Genomic DNA, 25428 nt, shown 5'->3' with positions numbered 1-25428 from the left:
CCACAATCCATCTCTCATCTACCTTCACCTCCTTCCATCTTCTCTCTCTAACTACAGGGCCAATAACAGAGGAAGCGAATGAAGTGACAATATAAAATTAGACCCATTGTTTTAATTTGTAAAAACATATCACATAGAAAAACTGAATTACAAAATGTACATCATCGACCCTGTGAAGAACATGTACAAAATACTGTGTAAACAAGTAGAAAAGCATTTGTCAAAAAAAAGAGGCTGCCAAAGCTGTAAACAAAACAATTAAACCGCGCTAGTCACACAGCTACCAAGGCTGTTACATGCTAACAAGGCATGGCATACTATAGTCTATACCACTCAAGCTCAACTCTGGACCAGTTCCACTGCTTTTTTCAGATTTAGAGCTGGGACACCAGGTGGGTGTAATTAATTATCAGGTAGAACAGAAATCTAGCAGGCTCCAGACCTCGTAGGGTAAGAGTTGAATACCCCATGTCACACTTTTTCTCCATCTCTAGCAAACACAGCTGATTGATCAAATTGCATTCTAAACTGAAGATCATGATTAGTTGATTATTGGAGTCAGGTGTGTTAGCTGGGGCAAAACTGTGACACTAATCAGGCCCCGAGGACTGGAATTGACTGCGCCTGGTCTATACTTTCACCATTCTGACAGCAGAAACTAGATCAGGAATCTCTGGTCCACCAATGTTTTGTTGGCCAGGTTTCTCCGCCCAATACCGTTGCGGATTAACCGAAAGATCTAGAATAGAAAATAAATCAAATGTTATTTTTTGCTGTTATACAACTAATACAAACAAACAAAGACAGGTACAAGTACACCCACAATACTGACCATTTGCTGTACGTATGTGAGTACGCCTGCCAGTATGAAGCTCTGTGCTCCCAGGTCGACCACACAGAAGAAGAGCGTGTCAAAGATCAACAGAGTGGCTTCGTTCCCATAGAACAGCACGTCACTGAACGAATGGGACTCATCTGTCAGAGTTGAATAAAGACATATTTCAGAGGTCATACAGGTTGTACAGGCTTGTTCACAGACCACACTGCCATTTATCTGCAGCCCACACAGTGTGTGTAATGTAGTAATATAGACAGCATATTACTGATGTATCTGCCACGTTTTGAGATATATACAGTACCAGTCAAAAGTTGACACACCTACTCATTCAAGGGTTTTACTTTATTTTTACAATTTTCTACATTATAGAATAATAGTGAAGACTTCAAAACTATGAAATAACACATAGTGTTAACCAAGTAACCAAAAAAAGTGTTAAACAAATCAAAATATATTTGAGATTTGAGATTCTTCAAAGTAGCCACCCTTTGCCTTGATGACAGCTTTGTACACTCTTGACATTCTCTCAACCAGCTTCATGAGGTAGTCACCTGCAATGCATTTCAATTAACAGGTGTGCCTTGTTAAAAATGTATTTGTGGAATTTATTTCCTCCTTAATGCGTTTGAGCCAATCAGTTGTGTTGTGACAAGGTAGGGTTGGTATACAGAAGACAGCCCTATTTGGTAAAAGACCAAGTCTATATTATGGCAAGAACAAACGCAAGAACAAACGCATTAAGAAGGAAAGAAATTCCACAAATTAACTTTTAATAGTTTTGATGTCTTCACTATTATTCTACAATGTAAAAATTAAGAAAAACCCTTGGATGAGTAGGTGTGTCCAAACTTTTGACTGGTACTGTATATACATATAAACTATTGGAACCAAGATTGAAAAAGAAGTGATGTTGGCACAAGATGGAGGGAAAGTTGCAGCATAACCGTTATAGAAGATGCTCTTGTCCATAGGCTCCATGAACTCCATCCCTATGACTCTCTCAAAAAACAGTTTGTCTCTCACAACGTATTCCATGTCCCGATGGGCCTACAGAGAATACAACATAACATCAGGAAAGGGTGTGTGTGAAAATATTTAGACAGTTCCCAGGAAGTGACTCATGGTGTGTTGTGTGTGGTATGTTGATATCTTACATGGTCTATGACAGATCCTAGGAAACGGTTCATGGTGTGGTATGTTGATATCTTACATGGTCTATGACAGATCCTAGGAAACGGTTCATGGTGTGGTATGTTGATATCTTACATGGTCTATGACAGATCCTAGGAAACGGTTCATGGTGTGGTATGTTGATATCTTACATGGTCTATGACAGATCCTAGGAAACGGTTCATGGTGTGGTATGTTGATATCTTACATGGTCTATGACAGATCCTAGGAAACGGTTCATGGTGTGGTATGTTGATATCTTACATGGTCTATGACAGATCCTAGGAAACGGTTCATGGTGTGTGGTATGTTGATATCTTACATGGTCTATGACAGATCCTAGGAAACGGTTCATGGTGTGGTATGTTTATATCTTACATGGTCTATGACAGATCCTAGGAAACGGTTCATGGTGTGGTATGTTGATATCTTACATGGTCTATGACAGATCCTAGGAAACGGTTCATGGTGTGGTATGTTGATATCTTACATGGTCTATGACAGATCCTAGGAAACGGTTCATGGTGTGGTATGTTGATATCTTACATGGTCTATGACAGATCCTAGGAAACGGTTCATGGTGTGGTAGGCTTTGGTGCTCTGGTCAAAGGGGTGTCCCGAGGCTGCGTCCACCAACCGCGACGGTCCATTTCTCTGTTAGAGACAAACACAGATATACCTTTGAACAAGGTAAATATTTCCATGCCCTTCAGTGTACCTGACCCATCGAACTCTACGAAGTAATCTGAAATTGTAAATCATGAAATGTGTTGTAACCTGAAACAATATGAAAACGGTGACTACATTTTTAAAAGCTTCAGACAGAGGCACGTTCAAAGTTGTACAACGTAACAGAATATTCTGATAGAAACATATTGCATATAACAGACATGAATATCTTTCCTGTTGATTATGATGATCTCAAACAACACACACAGACAGCCCCACCCTGCTGAGGGGCTCCAGGATGCGGTCGTACTGCAGGCGTAGGCGGCTGGTGATGGAGATCTGGAAGGTCTGAGTGTCTGTGTTGGGAAGGAGACCTCTCTGACCACACAGAGACTCCTACAGGGAGAGAGAGGGAGAAAGGGTTGAATAGCTTTTTATATCGGAACGAAATACACCTCTCTCTCTCTCTCTCTCTCTCTCTCTCTCTCTCTCTCTCTCTCTCTCTCTCTCTCTCTCTCTCTCTCTCTCTCTCTCTCTCTCTCTCTCTCTCTCTCTCTCTCTCTCTCTCTCTCTCTCTCTCTCTCTCTCTCTCTCTCTCTCTCTCTCTCTCTCTCTCTCTCTCTCTCTCTCTCTCTCTCTCTCTCTCTCTCTCTCTCTCTCTCTCTCTCTCTCTCTCTCTCTCTCTCTCTCTCTCTCTCTCTCGAGGTTGATGTTCATCTCCTCCATGTTGGTGTCAGCGTGGCCGTGGACGGAGCGCCCGTGGATGTAGTAACCAAAACACCTGTGGGACAGCAGCAACACCGAGATCTAAGACAGAAGAAAAATGTTGTTTAAATGACTGATAGCATTAAAACAGCAGCAGTTCATCAGGCCATCTCACTTTTACAAAATGTGCACGGCAGCTGAGACACACACTGTACATGCTGGTGAGAGTGATACTCACGTTGCTGATGGAGCATAGGTCCACAAACTGACGGATCTTATCCTCCACAAAACGCTCATGAAACGCAGTGAAGAAAATGATCTGCAGAGAGAAAGTGAAAGACACACAGTGAGAAAGCCTGTCCAGAGACCCACTCTGGTAACAGGTCCGACCAACGTCTGCAGTTCATAGGGGTGTACCTACCTGCAGCAGTCCAATGCAGAGCCAGAGGGTGGCGGCCAGGCCATAGCGCAGCGTCAGGCTGTAGGGAGGGGAGTAGGACTGAGGGGGGCGCTGGAGATCTGACCAGGGGTCCCTAAGGGCCAGACTGGAGAAGCCAACCACCTAGATACACAGGGAGAGAGAAAGAGAGAGCAACAGAGTCACAGAGAGAGCGTTAAGAAAGTGATTTGAAATGTATCAGGGGAGAGTGCTGCCATTTCTCTGATGGGAAAGAGAGAGTCACAGAGAGAGAGAGACAGAGGGGCAGAGAGAGACAGAGACACAGACAAGGAGACAGAGACACAGAGGGGCAGAGAAAGACAGAGTCACAGAGGGACAGACAAGGAGACAGAGACACAGAGACACAGAGGGACAGACAAGGAGACAGAGAGAGACAGAGACACAGACAAGGAGACAGAGAGAGACAGAGACACAGAGTGACAGACAAGGAGACAGAAAGAGACAGAGAGACACAGAGGGACAGACAGAGACACACATAGGGACAGAGAGACACACACAGGAACAGACAAGGAGACAGAGACAGAAAAGGAGATAGAGAGAGACACAGACAAGAAGACAGAGAGAGAGAAGGAAGATGTGTGTGTACCTCCAGTAGGAAAAGCACAGCCATGATCTGGAAGGTGGGGCTGATCTTGCGTATGGTCTGAATCTCATTCCACTCGTTGGCCACAAAGTAGGTCCTCCAGATGCTGACAGCAGAAGGGTTGTGCTTCGCCTCACCGTTGCCATTGCCTGGCAACAACCCAAATCATGGTCACTTCTAATTCAGAGAGACAGAGGGGTAAAACTACTTTCAGAGAAAAGGGGACTACGTACCCTGGATGGTCTTGTTGGCTTTGCCGCGCGGTCTCTCCCAGTCTATGAAGAAGATATCCACTGACAACTGCTGGATCAGCTTATGGAGAAACTGCACAGTCTGGAGGACAGGAAGACAATTTAGACCAGTGGTATTCAAACTTTTTCAGCAGGGATCCCATTTCTTTCGGTAGAATTTCTCGTGACCCCACCCCAAATCTAATGACCAATATATCGATATCGGCCAATAATTCCACTGCTATTCGATAAATAGGATGAAAAAGGCAAATATGTTCCTTTTCCCCCCCAACTTTATTATTAGGATTAGGAGGCTCCAACACAAGGTCACCACAGGAAAGTGGGAAATCACTTCCTCAGCAAAACCTCTCACTATCCAAATCTGCATGTGCTTCAGGGAAGAGAACAGAGTTGTGAAGTAGTACAGATCCATGAACAAGTGACTGCTCAGCTGCAGTGTTTTCCCCGTAAAACACAAGGGTTATTCTTTGACTGTGCATGTTTATGTTAATGTTGTGTTCCGAACGTTGGGTCAGAATCTGTGTGTGGGTTTGGGTGTGTGCATGTGTGTTAAGTCATGTGGTGTTCCTAGGTGTGGATTGATGAGGCCTTCAGATCTTCTATTATGCCATTGGCACCTATGTCGCCGCCTTGGGAAAAACTGTCAGAAAAATATAGTTTATTCTCCATAAGATTTGTTTAATGAAATTGTGAAATAATAGATCATTAGGATCCTTGGCATTCTAACGATGATAGTCAGAGGAGTTGGACTGCAAGTTTCAACAGATTCACCTATATTAACACCAGCCCTATTTTCCTGACAGTTTTCCTATAGGTGTGCCACAAAGCAGTATCCTTAGCGTTGGCACACAAAACAGAAAAGTATTACAATTTTGGAACTAGATGTTCATGCACATGTTTGGGGACGTTACAGCATGTTATCCCCCCACCAGTGGTGAGAACCTGCTCTAGCTCTTACTACCATCATCTATGCCTTAGTTGGTTTTAGGTGGTTTGAACCAATTTATATACTTACACAACCTTAAAAATCTGTAAATGGACATTTTACATCGACAAATAATTCAATTAATTTTTATCTCTTACAAAATTAGGAGAACCAATATAAATAATTTACTAAATCACATTTAATTTTTCAAATAATCTGTACTGTAATCCCCACACCCATAAAAAAAAAATATATATAACTGCAATTCCCCCGCGCCCACACTAGGGGTCGCTCCCCCGACTTTGAATACCACAATTTTAGACAAATAGAAGCATACACATAACACAAGCTGTCAACAAGGTGGGATGGCCTCACCTTGAGAGCGAAGGCACAGCCCACATACGCCACAAACCTCTCCTCCTGCAGACCTGGTAACGGTAGCAGCACTGACACAAAATGCTGGGCCTAGACACACACACACACACGTTTGAATGTTTTTAATGTTCTTGTGTGGGAGGGGGAGAGGAAAAGAGGAGGGGAGGAGAAGAGAAAGACTTTCCTCCACCGTCTGAGTGTGCAGCCCAGGAGAAGAAAGAAGAGAAAAACCTTGAATAAAATCAGAATCTGTATAAACAGGAGTAAAGACCAGAGACAGGTCAGAGGTAAAGGTGTACAAGAGAGGGACAGGTCTGTTAGTGTGTGTGTGGGGGGGCTGTGGTGTGGTGTGTGTCTGTGGGGGTCTCCATCTACCTTATAGAAGATGAGCCAGTACAGGCCTGTTCCCACGGTGATGAAGAAGAAGACGTTAGCCAGATCACCAGCGTAAAACAACAGGAACTTCAATACGGTCTGAGAGCAAGAAAAGGAGGGGTGAGAGACAGAGAAAAATAGAGAGGGAGAGGCAGAGAGAGAGAGAGAGAGGTCAGGGAAAATATATGACAAAAATGCAATCGAATTCTACATTTAAATAAATGCATTTGGGTGTTTAAAGGTTAATGGTTAGAAGTCAGGGGTTACAGGTTAAAGGTCAGGTACCTCCATGTCAATGAGAGGAGAGCCAATCCTCCTCTTCCAGCTGGCTGTCTTCACCAGGGAATACAGAACAGAAACGCCACCCAACACACCTAGGGCGATCTACACACACACACACACACTAATCATTATGGTCTTCATTATACATGCAATCGCAACAGCATTACCCTTCTCGTTCTCTGCCCCCTGGTTACTCACATCAGTCTTCATGTGAGCCTCAGTCTGGTCCATCTCATAGTCCACAGCAAACGACACCTAGAACACACACAAGTTACAGTGGGATCAGGGATGTGTGTGTGCTGTGATAGGCGTGTGTGCTGTGTTTGTGTGTGTGATGTGTTACTCACAGAGACAGTCTGTGTGTTTGGGGCAGTGATGAGGACGTCGGAGTAGGTCACAGAGAGGAGAGGAGGGAACACCTGTCCCTTCTGAGTCCCTGGCACCAGCTGAAACCTATGTCACAAATACACACACACACACATACATGTTTTCACACCCTGCTAACATTGATGAATGCGTGTATTCCTACATGGATGTGTGTTTGTGTGTGCAACTCACCCAATCCTGATGCTGCTTGCGATGCGTATGACTTTTGGCAGAGAGCCGAGGCTCTTCTCTCTCCCACTCAGAGTGTCCACCAGTAACACACGTCTCGATAGGTACCAGTCGTTCAAGTTACCTACACACACACACACACACACACACACACACGTTATTCAAGATACTTGTTGAGGGAGAAAGGATTTAAAACAAATGTACCCCCTCCCACATTCACCCTGGTTGATGAACTTCCTGTTGTATTCTTGGTTGAGGTTGCGTGTGGGGAGGGGGAGCAGTCTCCTGGCTTCTCCTCGGCTCAGATCCACAAACACATCGTAGAATAAAGGCTCAGCATAAACACGCAACAGGTCTGCTACGGAGAGAACACACTACACACAGACACATACGTAATAGAATTGGCGCTAAGTGAGAACGCAAAACAACTGTCACCATGAGAAAACACCACAGCACATGTTGACGAGATAGAGACAGGGCTTGACTTGGGCAGGAGTTCACCGGAGCTGAGTCCCGGCACCTCAAATGTTCTACTGCTCGGGCTCCTGTTCCTCTTATAGAATATTATCTCAAAAGTATTGTGGCGCTTCTGCACCTAAATAATGTATAAACAGTAGTGGCATCCAAAATGAGTACCGGAACATATTTCAGTCCAAGTCAAGCACTGGATAGAGGTAGAAACTCACAGTCTCCTGGTAGGCCGTGCCAAAGGTGTAAGCTGCCTCCTGTCTCCTGGCGGTGTCTGGACAGAGCTGGGAGAGGAGACAGTCACTTTCCTCATGTCAAAACTAATAATGATAACGACTGATCTATGACTGAGCTGTATCATGAAACACTGTCGTCTCAACACTGGAACCAACAGTGTGATGGAAAGAAGAACACCTTTAGGCTAGACTTGTGTGTCACTCAGGGCTCTGCTCCCAACCTCAGGTCGTTACAAATATTACTACAGTAGACAGCTCAGCTTGAAATTCAATATGAATGGGAGTCATGAGACTGCAAAGCGTGGCAATGCAAGACTAGCCTTCACTAGTCAGGATCAAGATGAACTTCCTGTTTTACCTGCAGGTTGTTTCCTCCCACTTTCTCCCATTGGAGGAAGTCTCCTCTGGCATTGTAGACAGCAGCCACTAGGTTGATGTCTGTATTCTGAGAAAGAGAGACAACGCACGTAGAATCGGAGTGATCATCATAGGTGTTATGGTAATAGTGTTGGGTCAATGTGTGTGTTACGGACCCTGTTGCGTCCCTTGAAGCTGAATCCAGTGGGAAGTGGCTCTGTCTGCAGCACGCGGTTGGCCAGACCCGGCTGGTCCCCGTAGTAAAGCCATGGGAGATTGGCTCTCCTAAAGTCACAGGGGCAGGAATGGACAGTTCCATTGACTGATCTACTCCAGATTTGACATCATTGGTTGAAAACAGTGGTTAGAGACTCCAGAGCAAGAGTAGATCTTCGGAAGATGTTTTAGGGGTTATAGGTTAGGGGTCAGGAAAAGGGTTAGAGGTTACCAGTAGGATATGTCCTGTGTAGATCCCAGGGCTGCGGTAGCTCTGAAGATGGTGTTGTAGAGACCACAGGCATCGTTGGCCACGCTGCTGAAGGAGTGCATGTTCATCACACACATGTTCCCCAATGCCTGGCATGCTGTCAGGTTAGTATACACCTGTACAACGCACACATACCAACACGGTCAGGTCAGAGAACACCTGCAGGACACACATCCCACACACACGGACAAGTGCACATAGATCGTCCAGGGACAGAAAGATGACCAGGTATTTGAGAGGCTGTATATTTTACCAAGCAGGCAGCTGCTGAAGAGTAGAGGTTTGTGGAGAACCATGCTGATTGCACAGGAAGGGACTACAGGGGGAACATACCAAACAGTGTTACAGTGTTACTATAACTCCACAGTCACATAACTACAGCAGGCTCACTGATGCTCTGGGACCAATTTTTCAAAAATTACAGTATCTACCTGGATTTCGCCTATCGGCGAGGAATAAAACTGAGAAATAGAATGAATACAACGGAATACCCCATTCAAGTAAATTATTTGTTCTATTTCTATGCATTTAATCTTATCCGATAGACAAAATCCAGATGGATAACATTTGAAAAACTGGGCCCTGTTGTGTTGACTTACCAGCTCGGCATAGTTGACGTTTGGGTTCACAGCTGTAGGGAGGTTGTTAGGAGGGAAACACATACCTCCAGCCTGTAAAGAAACATGACATATGATTCACAGATGCTCTAGACTTGTATTTCATTTTAAACCCATACATGACACACACGCGTATTATAGAGGTTGGGCTCACCAGGATGTTGGAACCACACATACAGGACTGAGAAGTGTTGATGAGGGAAGCCTGGCATCTCTGACACCTGACAGAGACAAGAGAGCAGAGACAGACAGAGACAGACAGAGTCAGACAGAGTCAGACAGAGACAAACAGAGACAGGCAGAGTCAAGAGAGCAGAGTCAGAGAGAGACAGAGACAGAGTCAGACAGTCAGACAGAGACAGTCAGACAGAGACAGACAGTAAACAGTTCAATCAGCAGAATCTTAACAAGAACCTCTCTCCACTGGGATTCTCTGCCTCTAACCCTATTACAGGGGCTGAGTCACTGGCTAACTGGTGCTCTTTCATGCCGTCCCTAGGAGGGGTGCGTCACTTGAGTGGGTTGAGTTACTGACGTGATCTTCCTGTCTGGGTTGGCGCCCCCCCTTGGTTTGTGCTGTGGTGGAGATCTTTGTGGGCTATACTCGGCCTTGTCTCAGGATTGTAAGTTGGTGGTTGAAGATATCCCTCTAGTGGTGCGGGGGCTGTGCTTTGGCAAAGTGGGTGGGGTTATATCCTTCCTGTTTGGCCCTGTCCGGGGGTATCATCGGATGGGGCCACAGTGTCCCATGACCCCTCCTGTCTCAGCCTCCAGTATTTATGCTGCAGTAGTTTATGTGTTGGGGGGCTAGGGTCAGTTGGTTATATCTGGAGTACTTATCCTGTCTTATCCGGTGTCCTGTGGGAATTTAAGTATGCTCTCTCTAATTCTCTCCTTCTCTCTTTCTTTCTCTCTCTCGGAGGACCTGAGCCCTAGGACCATGCGTCAGGACTACCGGGCATGATGACTCCTTGCTGTCCCCAGTCCACCTGGCCTTGCTGCTGTTCCAGTTTCAACTGTTCTGCCCGCGGCTATGGAACCCTGACCTGTCCACCGGACGTGCTACCTGTCCTATACCTGCTGTTTTCAACTCTCTAGAGACCGCAGGAGCGGTAGAGATACTCTTAATGATCGGCTATGAAAAGCCAACTGACATTTACTCCTGATTATTATTTGACCATGCTGGTCATTTATGAACGTTTGAACATCTTGGCCATGTTCTGTTATAATCTCCACCCGGCACAGCCAGAAGAGGACTGGCCACCCCTCATAGCCTGGTTCCTCTCTAGGTTTCTTCCTAGGTTTTGGCCTTTCTAGGGAGTTTTTCCTAGCCACCGTGCTTCTACACCTGCATTGCTTGCTGTTTGGGGTTTTAGGCTGGGTTTCTGTACAGCACTTCGAGATATTAGCTGATGTACGAAGGGCTATATAAAATAAACTTGATTTGATTTGAACAAGTCATGCCATCTGAGAGTTTAGAGCAGAGACAGCCAGAGACAGTCAGACAGACAGTAAACGGTTCAATCAGCAGAATCTTAACAAGTCATGCCATCTGAGAGTTTAGAGCAGACAGCCAGAGACAGTCAGAGAGACAGACAGTAAACAGTTCAATCAGCAGAATCTTAACAAGTCATGCCATCTGAGAGTTTAGAGCAGAGACAGACAGAGACAGTCAGACAGACAGACAGTAAACGGTTCAATCAGCAGAATCTTAACAAGTCATGCCATCTGAGAGTTTAGAGCAGAGACAGACAGAGACAGTCAGACAGACAGACAGTAAACGGTTCAATCAGCAGAATCTTAACAAGTCATGCCATCTGAGAGTTTAGAGCAGAGACAGAGACAGTCAGACAGACAGACAGTAAACGGTTCAATCAGCAGAATCTTAACAAGTCATGCCATCTGAGAGTTTAGAGCAGAGACAGACAGAGACAGTCAGACAGACAGACAGTAAACGGTTCAATCAGCAGAATCTTAACAAGTCATGCCATCTGAGAGTTTAGAGCAGAGACAGACAGAGACAGTCAGACAGACAGACAGTAAACGGTTCAATCAGCAGAATCTTAACAAGTCATGCCATCTGAGAGTTTAGAGCAGAAATATCAGTTGTTCTGCAGGAAGACTTGGCTGTGTCTGGTACCTGTCTCCGTAGCTGTCAGGGGCTGAGAGGGCAGGTTCAGCTCCGTTACACACCTCACACCTGGCCTCTTCCAGAGGGTTCCCCTGGACATCCCGCTCCACTACAGTACGACAGTACAACAATACAGCATTAGCATCACACAGCGCCGCACCATAAACGGCATCACATCCCCTGTAGATGTGGTTCCTCCAGCTGCTGTCTAACCCAGTATACTCCCAGTTTTACTCACCCAGTATACTCCCAGTTTTACTCACCCAGTATACTCCCAGTTTTACTCACCCAGTATACTCCCAGTTTTACTCACCCAGTATACTCCCAGACGGGCACTGACAGGTTTCCTGCTCAGTCAGACTGCCCGGACAGAGGATACACCCATAGCCATCCTCTGTTACTGCCTACAGGAGACAGGCAGAACAACACATGCAGTTCAGCACCAGTGGAGGCTGCTGAGGGGAGAACAGCTCATAACAATGGCTGGAACGTAGCAATGGAATGGCATTAAACACATAAAAACCATGTGTTTAATGTATTTGATACCATTCCACCTATTCCGCTCCAGCTATTACCATGAGCTGTCCTCCCCAACTACAGTGCCACCAACTTCCTGTATTCAGCACACTTCCCAGGAAAATCTGTATTGATTGAGATCTTTAAACTGGTTGGTGAATGATAAGTAAATTGAAATAGCTGATTTTGTAATGAATTATTTGGTGTGATGTACTGTCTAGTAGTACGGAATAAGAACATACCGGTTTTTCTAGTGGACACTGCTGACAGGTGATGGAAGCTCCGTTGGTGGCGAGAACTCTGAACCCAGTCACACATTCACAAGACAGACCTGATGAAGGAGGAGAGGGTAATTGGTTAACACAAGAGATTATAACAGTAGACACAGCTGTAGGTTACGTTGTAAACCATCAGTGCCATTTCTCTCAGCAAACAATACCTGCAGCAATCTTATTGACTGATGAACCAGTTAACATAGTCTACATATAGGACAATGCAACTAGCAGGCCAGTTTACACTATATTAGCTGCATTATTATCCAATTCCAACCAGATAGCTAGCCAGGTGGTTTACTGCAATATACATTCCTCCCCTGTGATTCGCTACTGCTGTATTTACGTACTATTTAGCATAGATGGTTGAGCCTGTTCTATTCTTACACGTAACGTTTTAAACAACGCGATTGCCTCTATAACAAACCCGGACTGGACTAGATTAGCGTACTGCTAATTAGGTAGCCGGTTAGTCACAGTATAACCAACAACACCATTGATAAACGCACCAGTTGCACTCGTACACTGGTTCGGTCCGCATTTCACACAGGACTGACTGGAGATGTCGTAGAACTGTTCCACGCCGCAGTCTGAAGGACGCTGAAACGAAATCGTAAACTGCTGGGAGTGAAGTAGGTTTGATTTTATTGTTAGAAATAGTGCCAATCCGCACACAAGTAGCATCCCCGTTGCCATGGTAGAGAAACTGACTTCCTGTTATTTTACCCACAACCCCTTCTGTCTTTTGGGGCGTGCTCGCGCCACTTTTCTCGCGCCTCCCTACTTCCCCATAAAATGCGCGCATGTGGCAGCTCGTCCACAGTTAATGTGGTCGGGCTTGTAAAGGGACAACATTTAGACCTATCAGCATCACATAAAATTACGATATAAAGGTTAAAATACAGAGGAGCCAGAGTTGTTATGGTTTTCATCTGGTAAGTAATTTGAGGAGTTGAGCTGTTTACCTTTTTAACTGAAATATTCTTAAATGTTTCGTCTTACAGGGCAGGCTAGCTACTGTTGATAAAAGGTGAGGTGCACAGGTGAGCGAGCCGGTCAAGGATCGACTCAGACGAGGAGTTAAAGTTTAACAATCAGCAGTTTATTCAGAGTAAATATATTTGGTACTGCGCATGCGGGCTCCGTCTAAGAACTCCGAGTGAGCTAAAAGAGGAGAGCCCCTAAAACAGGTTGATTACAGATTATATACAGTACAGAAAGTAGGTTGATTCTTTGAAGTCCTGGTCCTCTGGTTGGCTCTGGTCCGGGCGTAGTCCATGCTTATTGGTCCACCATTGTTGTTGAAGAATGTCCCTTGCTTAATGTCTGTTTTGAATTTCCCAACTGCCGTGGGTGCACAATGTTGATAAGCTTAGGATCCCTAGAAGCTCTATTAGGTATTAATGCGGTGTGTGTGGTTCTCTGTGTTTGAGTGTAAATGTGCGTGGGTGTGTGTGTGTCTTCCAGCCATCAGCAGATATGTCATCACAAGATGAAGTCCCTTAGACCTCTGCGGTTGACCCAGTTCCTGTTTTCTTGGCTGTATGTGGAAACATTAGTATGGCATGCCAGAAGCAGGTTGTGCAACATACTGCAAACACACTTGTAATATAAGTTCATTTGCTTTGCCTTTTGTTACTAAAGGCTAATGCATAGATATAAAGGCCTATCTTGGCTTCAAGCATATATGAGCATAAAAGTTTTTCTTACACTACTCTCATTTCACAGCCACGGTGCCAACTAGCTAGCCAACCAACCAGGTGTTCATCATAATAATGTACCGCGTGCCAGCGTTCATCAGTTGTGTTGTTGGTTATTTAACGTGTTTAATTTCTATGGAAATTCTGGAATTTGGATGTTCTTAATAGAAGTAAAAAATTGTGTGCACATTTAAATGTTTATCATTTTGTTGCTGTTCTTAAAATGTATTAAATAACTCGATTTCTGCTTCATGTTAAAGACTGATTTTCTTGTTTGTTGTATCTGTTTCCAGATCTCTGGTTGCCAGATAAAAGGAGTTAAATATGACAATAGTACTTCGGTTGCAGGGTCTGAATATTGAGGCCGGGACTGAAGACATACGCAGATTTTTTACCAACTTATACATCCCAGAAGGTGGTGTATATATTATAGGAGGACACCTTGGTGAAGCGTTCATTGTGTTCACTACAGAGAGAGATGGCCAGCACGCAATGAGGCGCTCTGGAACTCTTCTTAGAAAGTCTCCGGTGACCCTACATATTAGTAGCATCGCAGAACTGCAACGAAAAATGGAGTCCAAACTACAGAGGGAGAAGCTCCTTCCAGCGCTGTTACCTGATAAGAAACCTCTGCTGCCCCTGGCAGCGCCCTTGCCCGACCCTGTCACAGCCCTACTGTTCGGCCTTGTTGCTGTTATCCAAGGACTGCAGTCTAATCAGCCAGGAGAGCACAACAAAGCGACAGCAGCACCTGGTCCTGTGCTCAGGGCCGATAGCCCAGCTGTCGGTTGTGTGCTCAGGGCCGATAGTGCAGCTGTCGATCCTGTGCTCAGGGCTGATAACACAGCTGTGCCTGGGGGTGAGCTAAGGAGATCAGATGAGGCTTACAGGCCAAGACCAAGCTACGTCAGGCTCTTTGGCCTGCCAAAGACTGTCACCAGCCAGGAGATCTGCCACTTCTTCAAAGGCCTGTTGGTCCAGGATGTGATAGCTAATGTGAAGCTGGGCGTGAGACAGGGCTGCCTTGTAAAGTTTGGGCATGCCCAGGACGCATGTGATGCTCTAAGCTTCAACCACCAGCAACTGGGCCGCATCAGCGTGGAGGTCCGTGGGGCCTCTGAGGAGATGTGGAGCTATGCCATCCAGCAGTGTCAGAACCCTTCATATGACCCCTTGGAAAACCCCTTGTATAGGCCCACAACGCAGAGAGATAGAACCTTGTACAACCCCCAAGAAATACCCTCGTATACAATCCAGAGAGATGGACCCTCATTAGAATCCAAGGAAATGCAGCACCAGGAAAGGGCAAAGCCCTCATACAGAACCCAACGACAAAGCTTGTATGAGCCTGACAGAGAAACACACAGGACCTGGGCCAAGAGGCGCTCTGAGGACAGGTCGCTACGGTCACCGAAGAGGCGCAGATCCTGTGAGTCCCTTTCACCGAGCGTGGAGTACTGTATTATGGCCAAAAATCTATCCAAAACAATAACGAAGACTGAGATAAAAGAATTGTTTGGCTGTCCGAACATCGCCAACAGCAAAATATTACACTTACTGTATAAGGATAGCGAGAGGACAGATACAACGTTTGTAATATTCGACCAAACGGAAGACTACGTTTATGCTTTGAACCTCAATGGCTGCCATGTTGGTTCCCAGGCCATAGACGTCTCCTCTGTCACCAAGGAGAAGATGCAAGCCATGTTGTCAACTGGGAGACACCATGGCAACCCCAAGACCAACCAGCAGTGTCGGAGCGAAGCGAGGAGAAACATCAGATTGAGAGACCCAGGGTGAGACAGTTTCCCACAGCACAGACATGCGTTTACGTACGAAACCTCCAGTCAGACGTGACGAAAATGGAAATAAAAGATTTTTTCTGCGACATTCCTCTGACTGAACAGTTTATCTACATTCTGCGTGATCAAGATGGCAACGGCATCGGTGAGGCTGTGGCTCAGTTTAAAACGGAGGATTTTGCCACACAGGCCCAGAAACGACATGGCAAGACATGTATGGGGACCAGAGTGCTGCTCACCTGTATCAGCTTCCAGCAGATGGAGGACATCGTGAAAAGGAATGCGTGAGGAAAGACGACCTACTCCTCATATTTACATTTGTCATTTAGCAGACGCTCTTATAGAGGACTGCAGTCTAATCAGCCAGGAGAGCACAACAAAGCGACAGCACCCTGTGAGTGCATACTTTTTTCTACTGGTCCCCCGTGGGAATTGAAACCCAAAACTTAGCGTTGCAAGTGCCATGCTATACCAATTGAGAAATACTGGACAACTGTTGACCAGAGCCACATGGGAATCTGGTTGGAAGTAGTGGAATCTGGAGGATAGGGTGTCATCTGAGATTGTCCCTAAAACCTAAAGATGGCACTTTAGGACTGAGCTCATCACTGGAATGAGCATCCTTGAGGCGTAGTGGCTTCGAGAAGTGTTAACCCCATACCCTCCAGTCAGGCAACAGTTACATTTGGACAAGTCTAAACTGGATATGAGTCAATATCCAATGATTCCAACTTTAATTTCAAGACCTCCCATGGTATAGAGACCCTTTAATATTTCTATAATATTTCTATAATACCAATGGTGGCAAATCATTCTACACCTGCAGGTTGATTTTAAATGCATTTCACACTGTGCAACATTGTGACAATGTTTGAAAACCAGAAACAGTATATCAGGCAACAGGACAGCATTTCATTTCTCTTCTGACATTCCTTATTTTATTGGATTTTTCATTCCAAAAATTACTTTGAAACCAGTATTTGTGTATTTTTGTCACTAATTAAATGTCACCAAAATGACCTGATTTTGATTCAAACTCTTATTAAACTGTTTTCAACTATGTTAGTATGTCAATTCACTGCGTTTATGGTATATTTAAGGTCAACTTGAGAGCCAGCAACATTTCTCACACAGCTGGAGAAGCATAGATGACACCACTGAGACAGTTTATTTTCAGTTCCCTATTTTGTTGGATCAGATAAAATACAACTCATAGAATCCCCTGGGTGATGCACAGTTCCAGTTTTACACCGAAGGAACAATATCCTCCATACTGTGCATTTGGAAAGCACTCTAAAATGGATTAAATACATTTTGCCCCTCAATCTACACACAACCCATATGGACAAAGCGAAAACAGGTTTTTTTTAGAAATGTTTGCAAATTTATTACAAATAAAAAAACATACCATATTCTCAAGTATTCAGACCCTTTGCTATGAGACTCAAATTTGAGCTCTGGTGCATCCTGTTTCCATTGATCATACTTGATGTTTCTGCAACTTGTTTGGAGTCCACCTGTGGTAAATTAAATTGATTGGGCAGGATTTGGAAAGGCATACCAGTCTATATAATGTCCCACAGTTGACAGTGCATGTCAGAGCAAGAAGTGAAGTTTGGAACCACCAAGACTTCCTAGAGCTGGCTGCAGTCGGGGTAGAAGGGCCTTGGTCAGGGAGGTTATCAAGAACCCGATGGTCACTTTGACAGAGCTCCAGAGTTCCTCTGTGGAGAACCTTCCAGACGGACAACCATCTCGGCAGCACTCCACCAATCAGGCCTTTATGGTAAAGGCCAGACGTAAGCCACTCAGTAAAGGCACAAGACAGCCCGCTTGGAGTTTGCTAAAATGCACCGAAAGGACTCTGACCATGAGGAACAAGATTCTCTGGTCTGATGAAACCAAGGTTGAACTCTTTGGCCTGAATGCCAAGCGTCACATCTGGAGAAAACCTGGCAACATCCCTATGGTGAAGTACAGTGGCAGCATCATGCTGTAGGGATGTTTTTCAGTGGCAGGGAGACTAGTCAGGACCAAGGGAAAGACAAACGGAGCAAAGTACAGAGAGATCCATGATGAAAACCTGCTCCAGAGTGCTCAGGACCTCAGACCGGGGCGAAGGTTCACTTTCAAAAGGACAATGACCCTAAGCACACAGCCAAGACAACCCAGGAGTGGCTTCAGAACAAGTCAATGTCCTGGAGTGACCCGGTCAGAGCCCAGACTTCAATCCAATCAAACATCTCTGGAGACCTGAAAATAGCTATGCAGTGATGCTCCCCATCCAATCTGACAGCTTGAAAGGATCTGCAGAGAACAAGAGAAACTCCCCAAATACAGCTTGTAGCGTCTTACCGAAGACAACGAGGCTGTAATTGCTGGCAATGGTGCGTCAACAAAGTACTGAGTAAAGGGTCTGAATACTTATGCAAATATATTTCAGTTTAATTCATTTGCAAACATTTCAAAAAACCCTGTTTTTAATTATTGGGTAGTGTGTGTGTAGATTAATACATTTTAGAATACGGCTATAACGTAAGAAAATGTGGAAAAAGTCAGTGTCTGAATACTTTCCAAATGCACTATAAATCCTGGGATTCCGTTCAGGCCCAGCCACTCAGAATGAGTTTCCCCCCACAAAAGGGCTTTAATACAGACAGAAATACTCCTCAGTTCCATCAGCTGTCAGGGTGGCTGGTCTCAGACGATACTGCAGGTGAAGCCAGGTGTGGAGAAAAACAGCGATGACAAGCCCAACTCAAACAGCAGTCAGTACATCAATAACCCATTTACCACCAAACATCTGTTTCCCTAAACATTAAACAAGATTCATCCAAGAAACCCCAGTAAAATATATGCCAAAATCACATATGAATACAGACAATGGTTAAAACTAAAAGTCAAACTTTGGTCCAATCTATTCATGTCAAAATAAGTTATGTAAAAACAAAGTCTGCACTAATAAGTACACAATTGTATCAGAGTTTCTGCTTTGAAGGAAAATTATAACCATATAAAATAAAAATCCTCTTCAGTGGCTAGACAGACAGCTGCAGACCCCATGGACTCAGGGTATATCTTGGGGGTGAGGCGGAGGTGGTGGATGGGTTACCCCAGGAAGATGGATGTCACGTGGGGATGGATCAGTTAGTTGTAGTACCTGGATGGACCATCAGAGTATCTGGAAGGGCCTGCAGAGAGGAGATCATAGATGAGACTGATGTACTGTAGATTTCTGAACCAAACTACAGCCATTAAAAGGCTGGACGTGTGTGTATTTAATTTGTCAACTGTATGTACCGGAGAGGTTCCCAGAGAAGCCACCTGAGAAGCGGTCACTACCGCTAGACATTCTGGGAGAATCGGAGTAGCTCATGGAGCCCAGTGACGAACCGCTCTTCATACTAGGACCCTGCTGGAGACAAACGCACATACACTTAATCAAGGAGAACATCAAAGGGGACAAACTACTGAGGAATTCTTTGTGGTTTCCTGAATCGCACCATCTACCTTACGACTGTATGGGAGTACACAAGGAACAGGTTTAGACACAGTAAGGACGTGTGCTGTCAGAACACAGAAGGTTCTAGAGCACTGCCTTGTACTGCCATAATCAACAGCAATAAATCACTGACTGAACACAGACAGGAAGTGGATTAAAGGACTGAATCAAGTGACATTTATCCTCACGTCACCAGTTCCTGTTACAGGAAGCACCTGAGAGCTGTTTGTTGCACTGGTATTGCAGCTGACAGAGCATGGTGTGTGTGTGTGCGGCATACCGAGGAAACACTCCTAAGTCTGTAGTCCATTAGGACATCCGTCAGCTTCTGTGTCACCTTCAGCACGATCTGAGCATCACCCTCGTTCTCGATCTGGAAATTGTCCTACACACAGGAAACAGACCCTCAACACACACAGCATGTTTAAATAACACGGGAAAGCATAGTTTCACACACAGTTCCACTCACCAGGTATTTGAGCAGTGTGGACGGAAGGCTGCTGGTTTCAGGTACAGCTCCCATCAACCCTTGGCCTGATCCACTTCCCATCTGTCCCCCTCTGAACTCATCAGGGTAGCGGCTTCCCGGACTCTCCCCCAACAGCCCCTCCTGGCCAAAGCCTCCGTCCCTTCCCAGCCCAAAGCCATCGGCTGAACCCCCCAGCCTCTGCCCCCCTGTATTGTCAGGGTAGCCTCGGAAGCTCATGTCCCTTTTCTGGAAGGCTGTAGAGGGAGTGGAGCGAGAAATGGGGTCAGAGTAGCCCCCCATACCACCCATGGGGTAGTTGAGGAGGCCGCCTTGGAGAGGGAACTCCCCTGGGAACAGAGGCTCTGCAAACCTGCCACCTAGAGGGAGACAAAAGACTGCATTTGGACTACTACACACTGCATCCCAACATAGACCAGTCAAGCACCAACAAAGGTCTTATCACCTCAGCAATCTCTGTTAACCCGGAAGTAAAATCTCAAGTAATTTGGACAGCTGCGTGATTATTTATACTTGTTTGAAATTGCAAACAAACTCTCAACTAAAGCCCCCCCCCCCGCGAAGCACTTGAGGCGAAGCAGGTTAAGCACCGCCTTTACCCAATAAGGCCAAATAACCAGTGATGAAAAACAAAACCGGAACTAATGCTGCTCGGATCTCACGCATCCCATTCAGTCCTTGCAGATTATCTCAGTCTACATTCAGAATCTGCCCATGGGAGATTATCACCTCAGAGGCAACCTTACACTTCTCCCCCACACACGCTCTCACCTGGTTTTGGTCCTCTAGCTCCCATCCCTCCTGGTGGCCCCATGTTGGGGATTGCTGAACCTGTGATGACAGGGAGATATGTCAGAACCACAGTACATTTAAAAACAGACTGAGCACAATGAGATTCAGACAAACTTGAGAATAAACAGAAAAACGTACGTAGTCCTGCAAACGCTTGGACCTCACTGGGCTCCTTCAGAATCACCTGAAAACACCGTACAGAATCAAGTCAACAACCAACAGCACCAGAGAGGTCCCCCCCCGACGCATCTCAATAGTCTGCCGTGTTTTCTTTTCCTCATCCATAGCTTTCTGCTCCCCCTTCTCACCTTTAGCTGTCCCCTGCCCTCTGCCTTCTCCAGCTCTGCTGCTGCTTTTTTCACCTTCTTCCTCACTTCATGGTCCTTTGTGGCAGCATCTTCCTCAAAGGGCACCTTGGCAGAATGATTTTGCTTCTAGAGAACAGATGAGACCATACAGTTACACAGCATCATAACATAGACCTGTAGATCCAACAGCCTTTTACAGGGACTTTTACTGTGAAAGTTAAGTGACACACACACGGCCTCACCATGTATCTGAAGGAGTGCTTCCAGCCCTTGATGTGAGCCAGCATGTCAGTCTGCAGACGGCTCACCTTGCAGAGTTTACACTGGTAATGGGGCGGGACTGACTTACTGGGGCTGCGGTACTCCCACACATACTGAAGACCTGCAGAACATAAGTGACAGCTCTAACAAACAACCATGGGCAATGAAACATCTCAACAACCAATCATAGACTTGAAAAACAAATCAGAGGCCCATGAAGCCTATATTAGTGATAGAGTGCAATGGAGTGACTTGACTTAAATCTCTTGAACCCTTTGGGGCATAGGGCTACTACCATGGTGCAATGAGTAGGTACTCACCAATGACAGTCTCACCAGTGATGGCCTTCAACTGTTTGGTCAAGGAGGGGATGGTCTGGACATTTCCCGCCTTGGTGGTGAACACTGGGTAATGCACAGAAGTCAACACAAAGCACAAACATGGCAGAGACTGCATAAAGAGATCGCCATCCTGCCCTCGAACAGGTGAGACCAAAGGGTCCACACGTCCAGTCATCTGACCAGCAGACAGCCAATAGCCAAAGAGCCTCATACTTCAGGAAGTGAAACACTGCAGGTATACTTCAAAAGAAGGTATAGCTTTAAAAAGGTCACTGTGCATTCCTTACACAACCCCCCAGTCAAAAGACTTGTAGTGGAGTTTAGAGGTCCTTCATTTACCGAACAACAGTTAGAAACACAACCCCTGCTCTTCTGAGCCTCTGAGGTCCTGTTTCCAGCCGTGCATCATCGACAACGTCTGGTAAGAATCCTTACCATTTGTGCGCTACACAGATTGGTTGGGAGTACTGGAATCTCCTGCTCTGGCTGGTAATCAACGTTGCTGGTAACCAAAAATAACTTCATTTGATTCGCTGTGTGCAATTCGAGCCCCACCTTCACAAGATCATGATTCCTTAGAAGGTTGCCTGGAAGGCACACCAGGGTCTGTTTCATGCCACGTTATAGTACTGACCGCTACACAGAAGAGAAGCTAATCTGAGGTATGGAGTCCTGCTGAAAACCGTAGGGGCTGCAGTTCTTCTGCCCACCTAGAAACAGGTCAGAGCTGGGCTATAGGATTCTCTCACTCCCATCAGGCACTCCTCCATACCTGTGTCCAATCAAAGCAGTGAAACTCTTGCATGGGTACTGCAGGTCCCAGTCACATTGGCAGACAGTGAGTTGAAACACTTCCTACTCTTTGAGGGCCACAAAGGCCCTGAAAGAAAGTCCTGCTGCCAGCATCCATTGCCCATCTGAACTACCATAGGCTTATGAGGCCACATCTTTGTGCCGGGGGCTGATAGCCCTAAATTACATTGGGATGGTGTATCCCATCTCATCCACCACCAATGTGTAGCACCCAACTGGGTGATGCACGGCAGTCATTTGGGCCCACAACATCTGACCCAGACAGGATCCTTACTGATTTGACTTGCACCAATATGGGGCAACAGCTCTACAGGACTACAGAGAGCACCTGCACACCTATGAGTTCCCTAGAGTTAGACATTCTTCTGAGAGGACAGGTTTCACGTTGCGGTTTCTAAAGTTGTTCAGACTGTAAATCATGGACCAAAGTGTTTTATGAAATAAAACTACTTTTAATGCATCTAAAAAGATTTGTGCACATTGTATCAAAGACAGACCCCCCAAAAAGTCATTGAAATGAACACTAGGGAAAAGCCTTTGTGAGCCACACAGCCTAAGCCTGTGGACAGTGACTAAGTTCACTGGCATTTACAGCAACCTCTAAGAGTTGTGAATCTCAGACGCAGCCCAGAGCCCACGCTTGGACTTGCCCCCTGCCCAATCAGCCACCAGCAAAAAGGCAGGAGGATGTGAAGTCACAGCTCCCAACCTCCTATCAGAGGCAGTGATGCTGTGTGGAGGCAGAACTTACCTATGTCAGCAGAGAAGTTAGGCTGCTTTCTCTGTCAGTTGGGATAACCAGGCCGAAGGAGAGAGAGACAGACAGGCATTAGTGAGACTGGAGGCAGCAGAGGGGCAAACCCCACTGCACCGTTCCCCAAACAGTGGGTCAGGACCCCCTAGAGGGTTGCAGCTTAAGATTGGGTTCTGGATAGAAACATTGGTTTGGTTTAAGCAAAAGCTTCAGGTGGACCACAGCAGAAAAACACATTGGAGAAACCTACTGCACTCCTGTCTCTATGGAGAGAGAGAAATGTAATTTCAGCCTCTCCTCCATGACCCGGTCAGTGACATGAGGGAACTCTGAGCTGTCACTGACTCTGCACCGTACACATGCGATTTACCTTGAAACGTAAGTACAAGTACTCTAGTCAGGGGTTCCAATCAGAATATATATCTGTCACAAAGGCATCATAGAACCAAGCTGCCAGTGAGCCCTAGTGCTAATAGCTCAGCAGGAAAATTAGTGTTATGGGGGCTGACTGCCCACTTAAAAGAAAGACAGCGATAAAGAGGGCATGAGATTGCCCAGAGAAAACACCCAGCCCTGTTACCCTCGTTAGTTGCAGCCCTTCTACACTTGGTAACAGGGTTATCTGGAATTCCTGCTGCCCACAATACTCTTTAGCATCTCGTAGTCAATGGGTAACTCAAGCCCTGATTGAGGGGCAGTGCAGCAGGCTGCATCTCCACAGAAACACTTAGTCTCAGGAGACCAGAGAGCACTGATCAGTCCCTGCTGCTCCAGCAGTGTCCAGTGTCTGTGTCCAGCCAAGGGCGGCTAGTAAGGGTCCATACCACTTCCTCTGCACAGAGCACTGCTACAACTTTAGGAATGAAACCGGTTAGAAGACCATACAAAGACTACGTACACAGTACTCTCAAAACCACTGTTTTGGAATCCTCTTATCACAATAGACACTTCAGGATGGATTAATTAACATCATCTGGGTTGTGAATGACTAGTACTACAACTATAATTCTAACCGGGGGCAATTGGCATGATTACCATGGAAGACTGAACTTACCCTGTTGTTAGCCCCTCCATTAGCGTTCCTGAACCTCTTCTGTGGTGGGGCGCCATAAGATGGCCTTGGATTGTTGCCTTGCTGCATTCTGAGGGTCATCACAAACAAATAAAGACAGCGTTTAATATCTAGTTATATGGGCCACATAATTTTTTAGGGTGACTCAGAAACAACGCAGCTGGCCTTGTGGGAAAAACCACTTGGCCACGCACGGTGCAAAATATGGTGATTAGCTAGCTGTAGCCACAATATAGTAACGCTACCTGGACAACGTCCTCCAAGGTTGCTATAGAATAAATACGGTGTGGTATGAGTGACATGGAATACTCTACCTGAAAAATTTAGATTCGCTAAAACCAGAGCGGGGTGAATTTTGCGTGTCAAGAAGAACAACTAGCAAATTGACGCACGCGCAATTGTGTATCTCTTTATAGAAAGACCCGTGACGTACCTGATTTTGTGAGCCTATGCGTTTGCCTGTGTACTCGAAGTCGGAAATTTGAGTTCAAATGAATAAAAAAAGATTAAAAGATAATAACGACATACATTTTTCATTTGAAATGTATCCTTTACACAAGTTGAAATAAAACACTGATATATGTAGACGTGAAATTGAGAACAGGAAAAAACAAACAAATGTTGCAGGCAAATGTGAAGACAGCTTAGCTAGTTGTCGTATCAAAGAGAAAGGCCCATGTTTGTAAAGAAACAACACGAGCTTGGTTTTGCTGATTGACCGTCTTCAAAAGCTACATTCGGCGCGGGAACGCTACTGCATGCACAATTATTTCTGACAGTGTCAACACACGTGGGTATTATTATTACGTTACGCAATAAATTATTCTGGGTTTACTACTCATAGATTCTGTGTAAGAGCCGGTAGCTTGCAAATTCACTGCTGCCCACTGTGATTGTGGCCTCCTCCTGGTCCATCACTAGCACACACTTCGTTATTGTGTCAAATGGCACCATATTCCCCAAATAGTGAACCACTTCATCAACATCAACCCTGTTTGGCTCTGGTCAGAACAGAAGTAGTGCACTATATTAGAGAATTGTTTGCAATTTAAGATGTTCCCCATGTTTCTCTCCACAGATAGTCCTATCCTGCAGAGATGACCAAGTGCAAGAAGAAGAAGAGGCAGGATGACTTCCAGAAGGTCAAGCTGAAGGTGGGGAAGACCAAGCCTAAAGCTGACAATGCCACCAACATCAACTTCCGCACCAAGGGAATAAACCTAACTGAACAGCTGAAGAAAGATGCTAATGCACCCACCACACACCGGAAGCTCAACATCAAGGTAGGTAACACACACACACACAAACACACTCACTCCTCTAC

At 45.6% G+C, this 25428-nt stretch overlaps 4 protein-coding genes across 9 annotated transcripts in view; 2 read left to right on the top strand and 2 right to left on the bottom strand.

The window, feature by feature from the left end:
- Nucleotides 1-92: 92 nt before the first annotated feature.
- tmem67 (transmembrane protein 67) lies at nucleotides 93-13063 on the bottom strand. Of its 3 annotated transcripts, XM_071396343.1 has the most exons (28): nucleotides 12782-13063; nucleotides 12243-12331; nucleotides 11798-11888; nucleotides 11494-11593; nucleotides 9508-9574; nucleotides 9336-9407; nucleotides 8990-9052; nucleotides 8698-8852; nucleotides 8426-8534; nucleotides 8251-8337; nucleotides 7875-7940; nucleotides 7409-7562; nucleotides 7192-7312; nucleotides 6981-7086; nucleotides 6832-6888; nucleotides 6637-6735; nucleotides 6352-6450; nucleotides 5977-6066; nucleotides 4659-4758; nucleotides 4429-4574; nucleotides 3804-3944; nucleotides 3621-3701; nucleotides 3370-3484; nucleotides 2957-3075; nucleotides 2555-2662; nucleotides 1783-1885; nucleotides 833-975; nucleotides 93-739 (listed from the first exon to the last, which is right to left on the bottom strand). In XM_071396343.1, exons 1-28 carry the CDS (start codon nucleotides 12966-12968, stop codon nucleotides 659-661), a joined length of 2949 nt encoding a protein of 982 aa, XP_071252444.1. In that variant the 5' UTR covers nucleotides 12969-13063; the 3' UTR covers nucleotides 93-658. The 3 variants fall into 3 exon arrangements, 1 of the variants encoding a protein (XP_071252444.1); XR_011674551.1 differs by lacking the exon at nucleotides 93-739 and having other exon boundaries at nucleotides 939-975; nucleotides 1993-2662; nucleotides 2957-3484; XR_011674552.1 differs by lacking the exons at nucleotides 93-739; nucleotides 12782-13063 and adding an exon at nucleotides 12440-12591 and having other exon boundaries at nucleotides 939-975; nucleotides 1993-2662; nucleotides 2957-3484.
- Nucleotides 13060-16793, top strand: rbm12ba (RNA binding motif protein 12Ba). Its single transcript, XM_071396344.1, is given in 3 exon segments — nucleotides 13060-13207; nucleotides 14266-15713; nucleotides 15716-16793. Coding segments are annotated over 2 exon segments (1764 nt in total). The 5' UTR covers nucleotides 13060-13207; nucleotides 14266-14296; the 3' UTR covers nucleotides 16063-16793.
- Nucleotides 16794-18585: 1792 nt separating this feature from the next.
- On the bottom strand, nucleotides 18586-24549 carry LOC139573175 (uncharacterized). 3 transcript variants are annotated; one of them, XM_071396349.1, is made up of 12 exons: nucleotides 24419-24549; nucleotides 24087-24174; nucleotides 23030-23060; nucleotides 21445-21528; nucleotides 21106-21245; nucleotides 20864-20989; nucleotides 20694-20739; nucleotides 20535-20594; nucleotides 19746-20122; nucleotides 19557-19661; nucleotides 19075-19189; nucleotides 18586-18965 (listed from the first exon to the last, which is right to left on the bottom strand). In XM_071396349.1, exons 2-12 carry the CDS (start codon nucleotides 24171-24173, stop codon nucleotides 18922-18924), a joined length of 1215 nt encoding a protein of 404 aa, XP_071252450.1. In that variant the 5' UTR covers nucleotide 24174; nucleotides 24419-24549; the 3' UTR covers nucleotides 18586-18921. The 3 variants fall into 3 exon arrangements, with proteins under 3 accessions (XP_071252450.1, XP_071252451.1, XP_071252452.1); XM_071396350.1 differs by having other exon boundaries at nucleotides 19075-19186; XM_071396351.1 differs by having other exon boundaries at nucleotides 19746-19999.
- A 195-nt stretch (nucleotides 24550-24744) lies between these two features.
- tex10 (testis expressed 10) overlaps nucleotides 24745-25428 on the top strand; it is a 48945-nt gene continuing 48261 nt past the window's right edge. Inside the window, exons 1-2 of one of the 2 annotated variants that reach the window (XM_071396341.1) lie at nucleotides 24745-24894; nucleotides 25183-25387. In XM_071396341.1, coding sequence (XP_071252442.1) covers nucleotides 25202-25387 — 186 coding nt within the window. In that variant the 5' untranslated portion in view covers nucleotides 24745-24894; nucleotides 25183-25201. Of the gene's footprint in view, nucleotides 24899-25182; nucleotides 25388-25428 lie in introns of both variants that reach the window. The other variant, XM_071396342.1, reaches the window with a different exon arrangement.

This window comes from Salvelinus alpinus, chromosome 4, assembly GCF_045679555.1.
Source record: "Salvelinus alpinus chromosome 4, SLU_Salpinus.1, whole genome shotgun sequence".
In the NCBI taxonomy this organism is placed as follows: Eukaryota; Metazoa; Chordata; class Actinopteri; order Salmoniformes; family Salmonidae; genus Salvelinus; species Salvelinus alpinus.
This window is presented reverse-complemented; position numbering and strand designations above follow the sequence as displayed.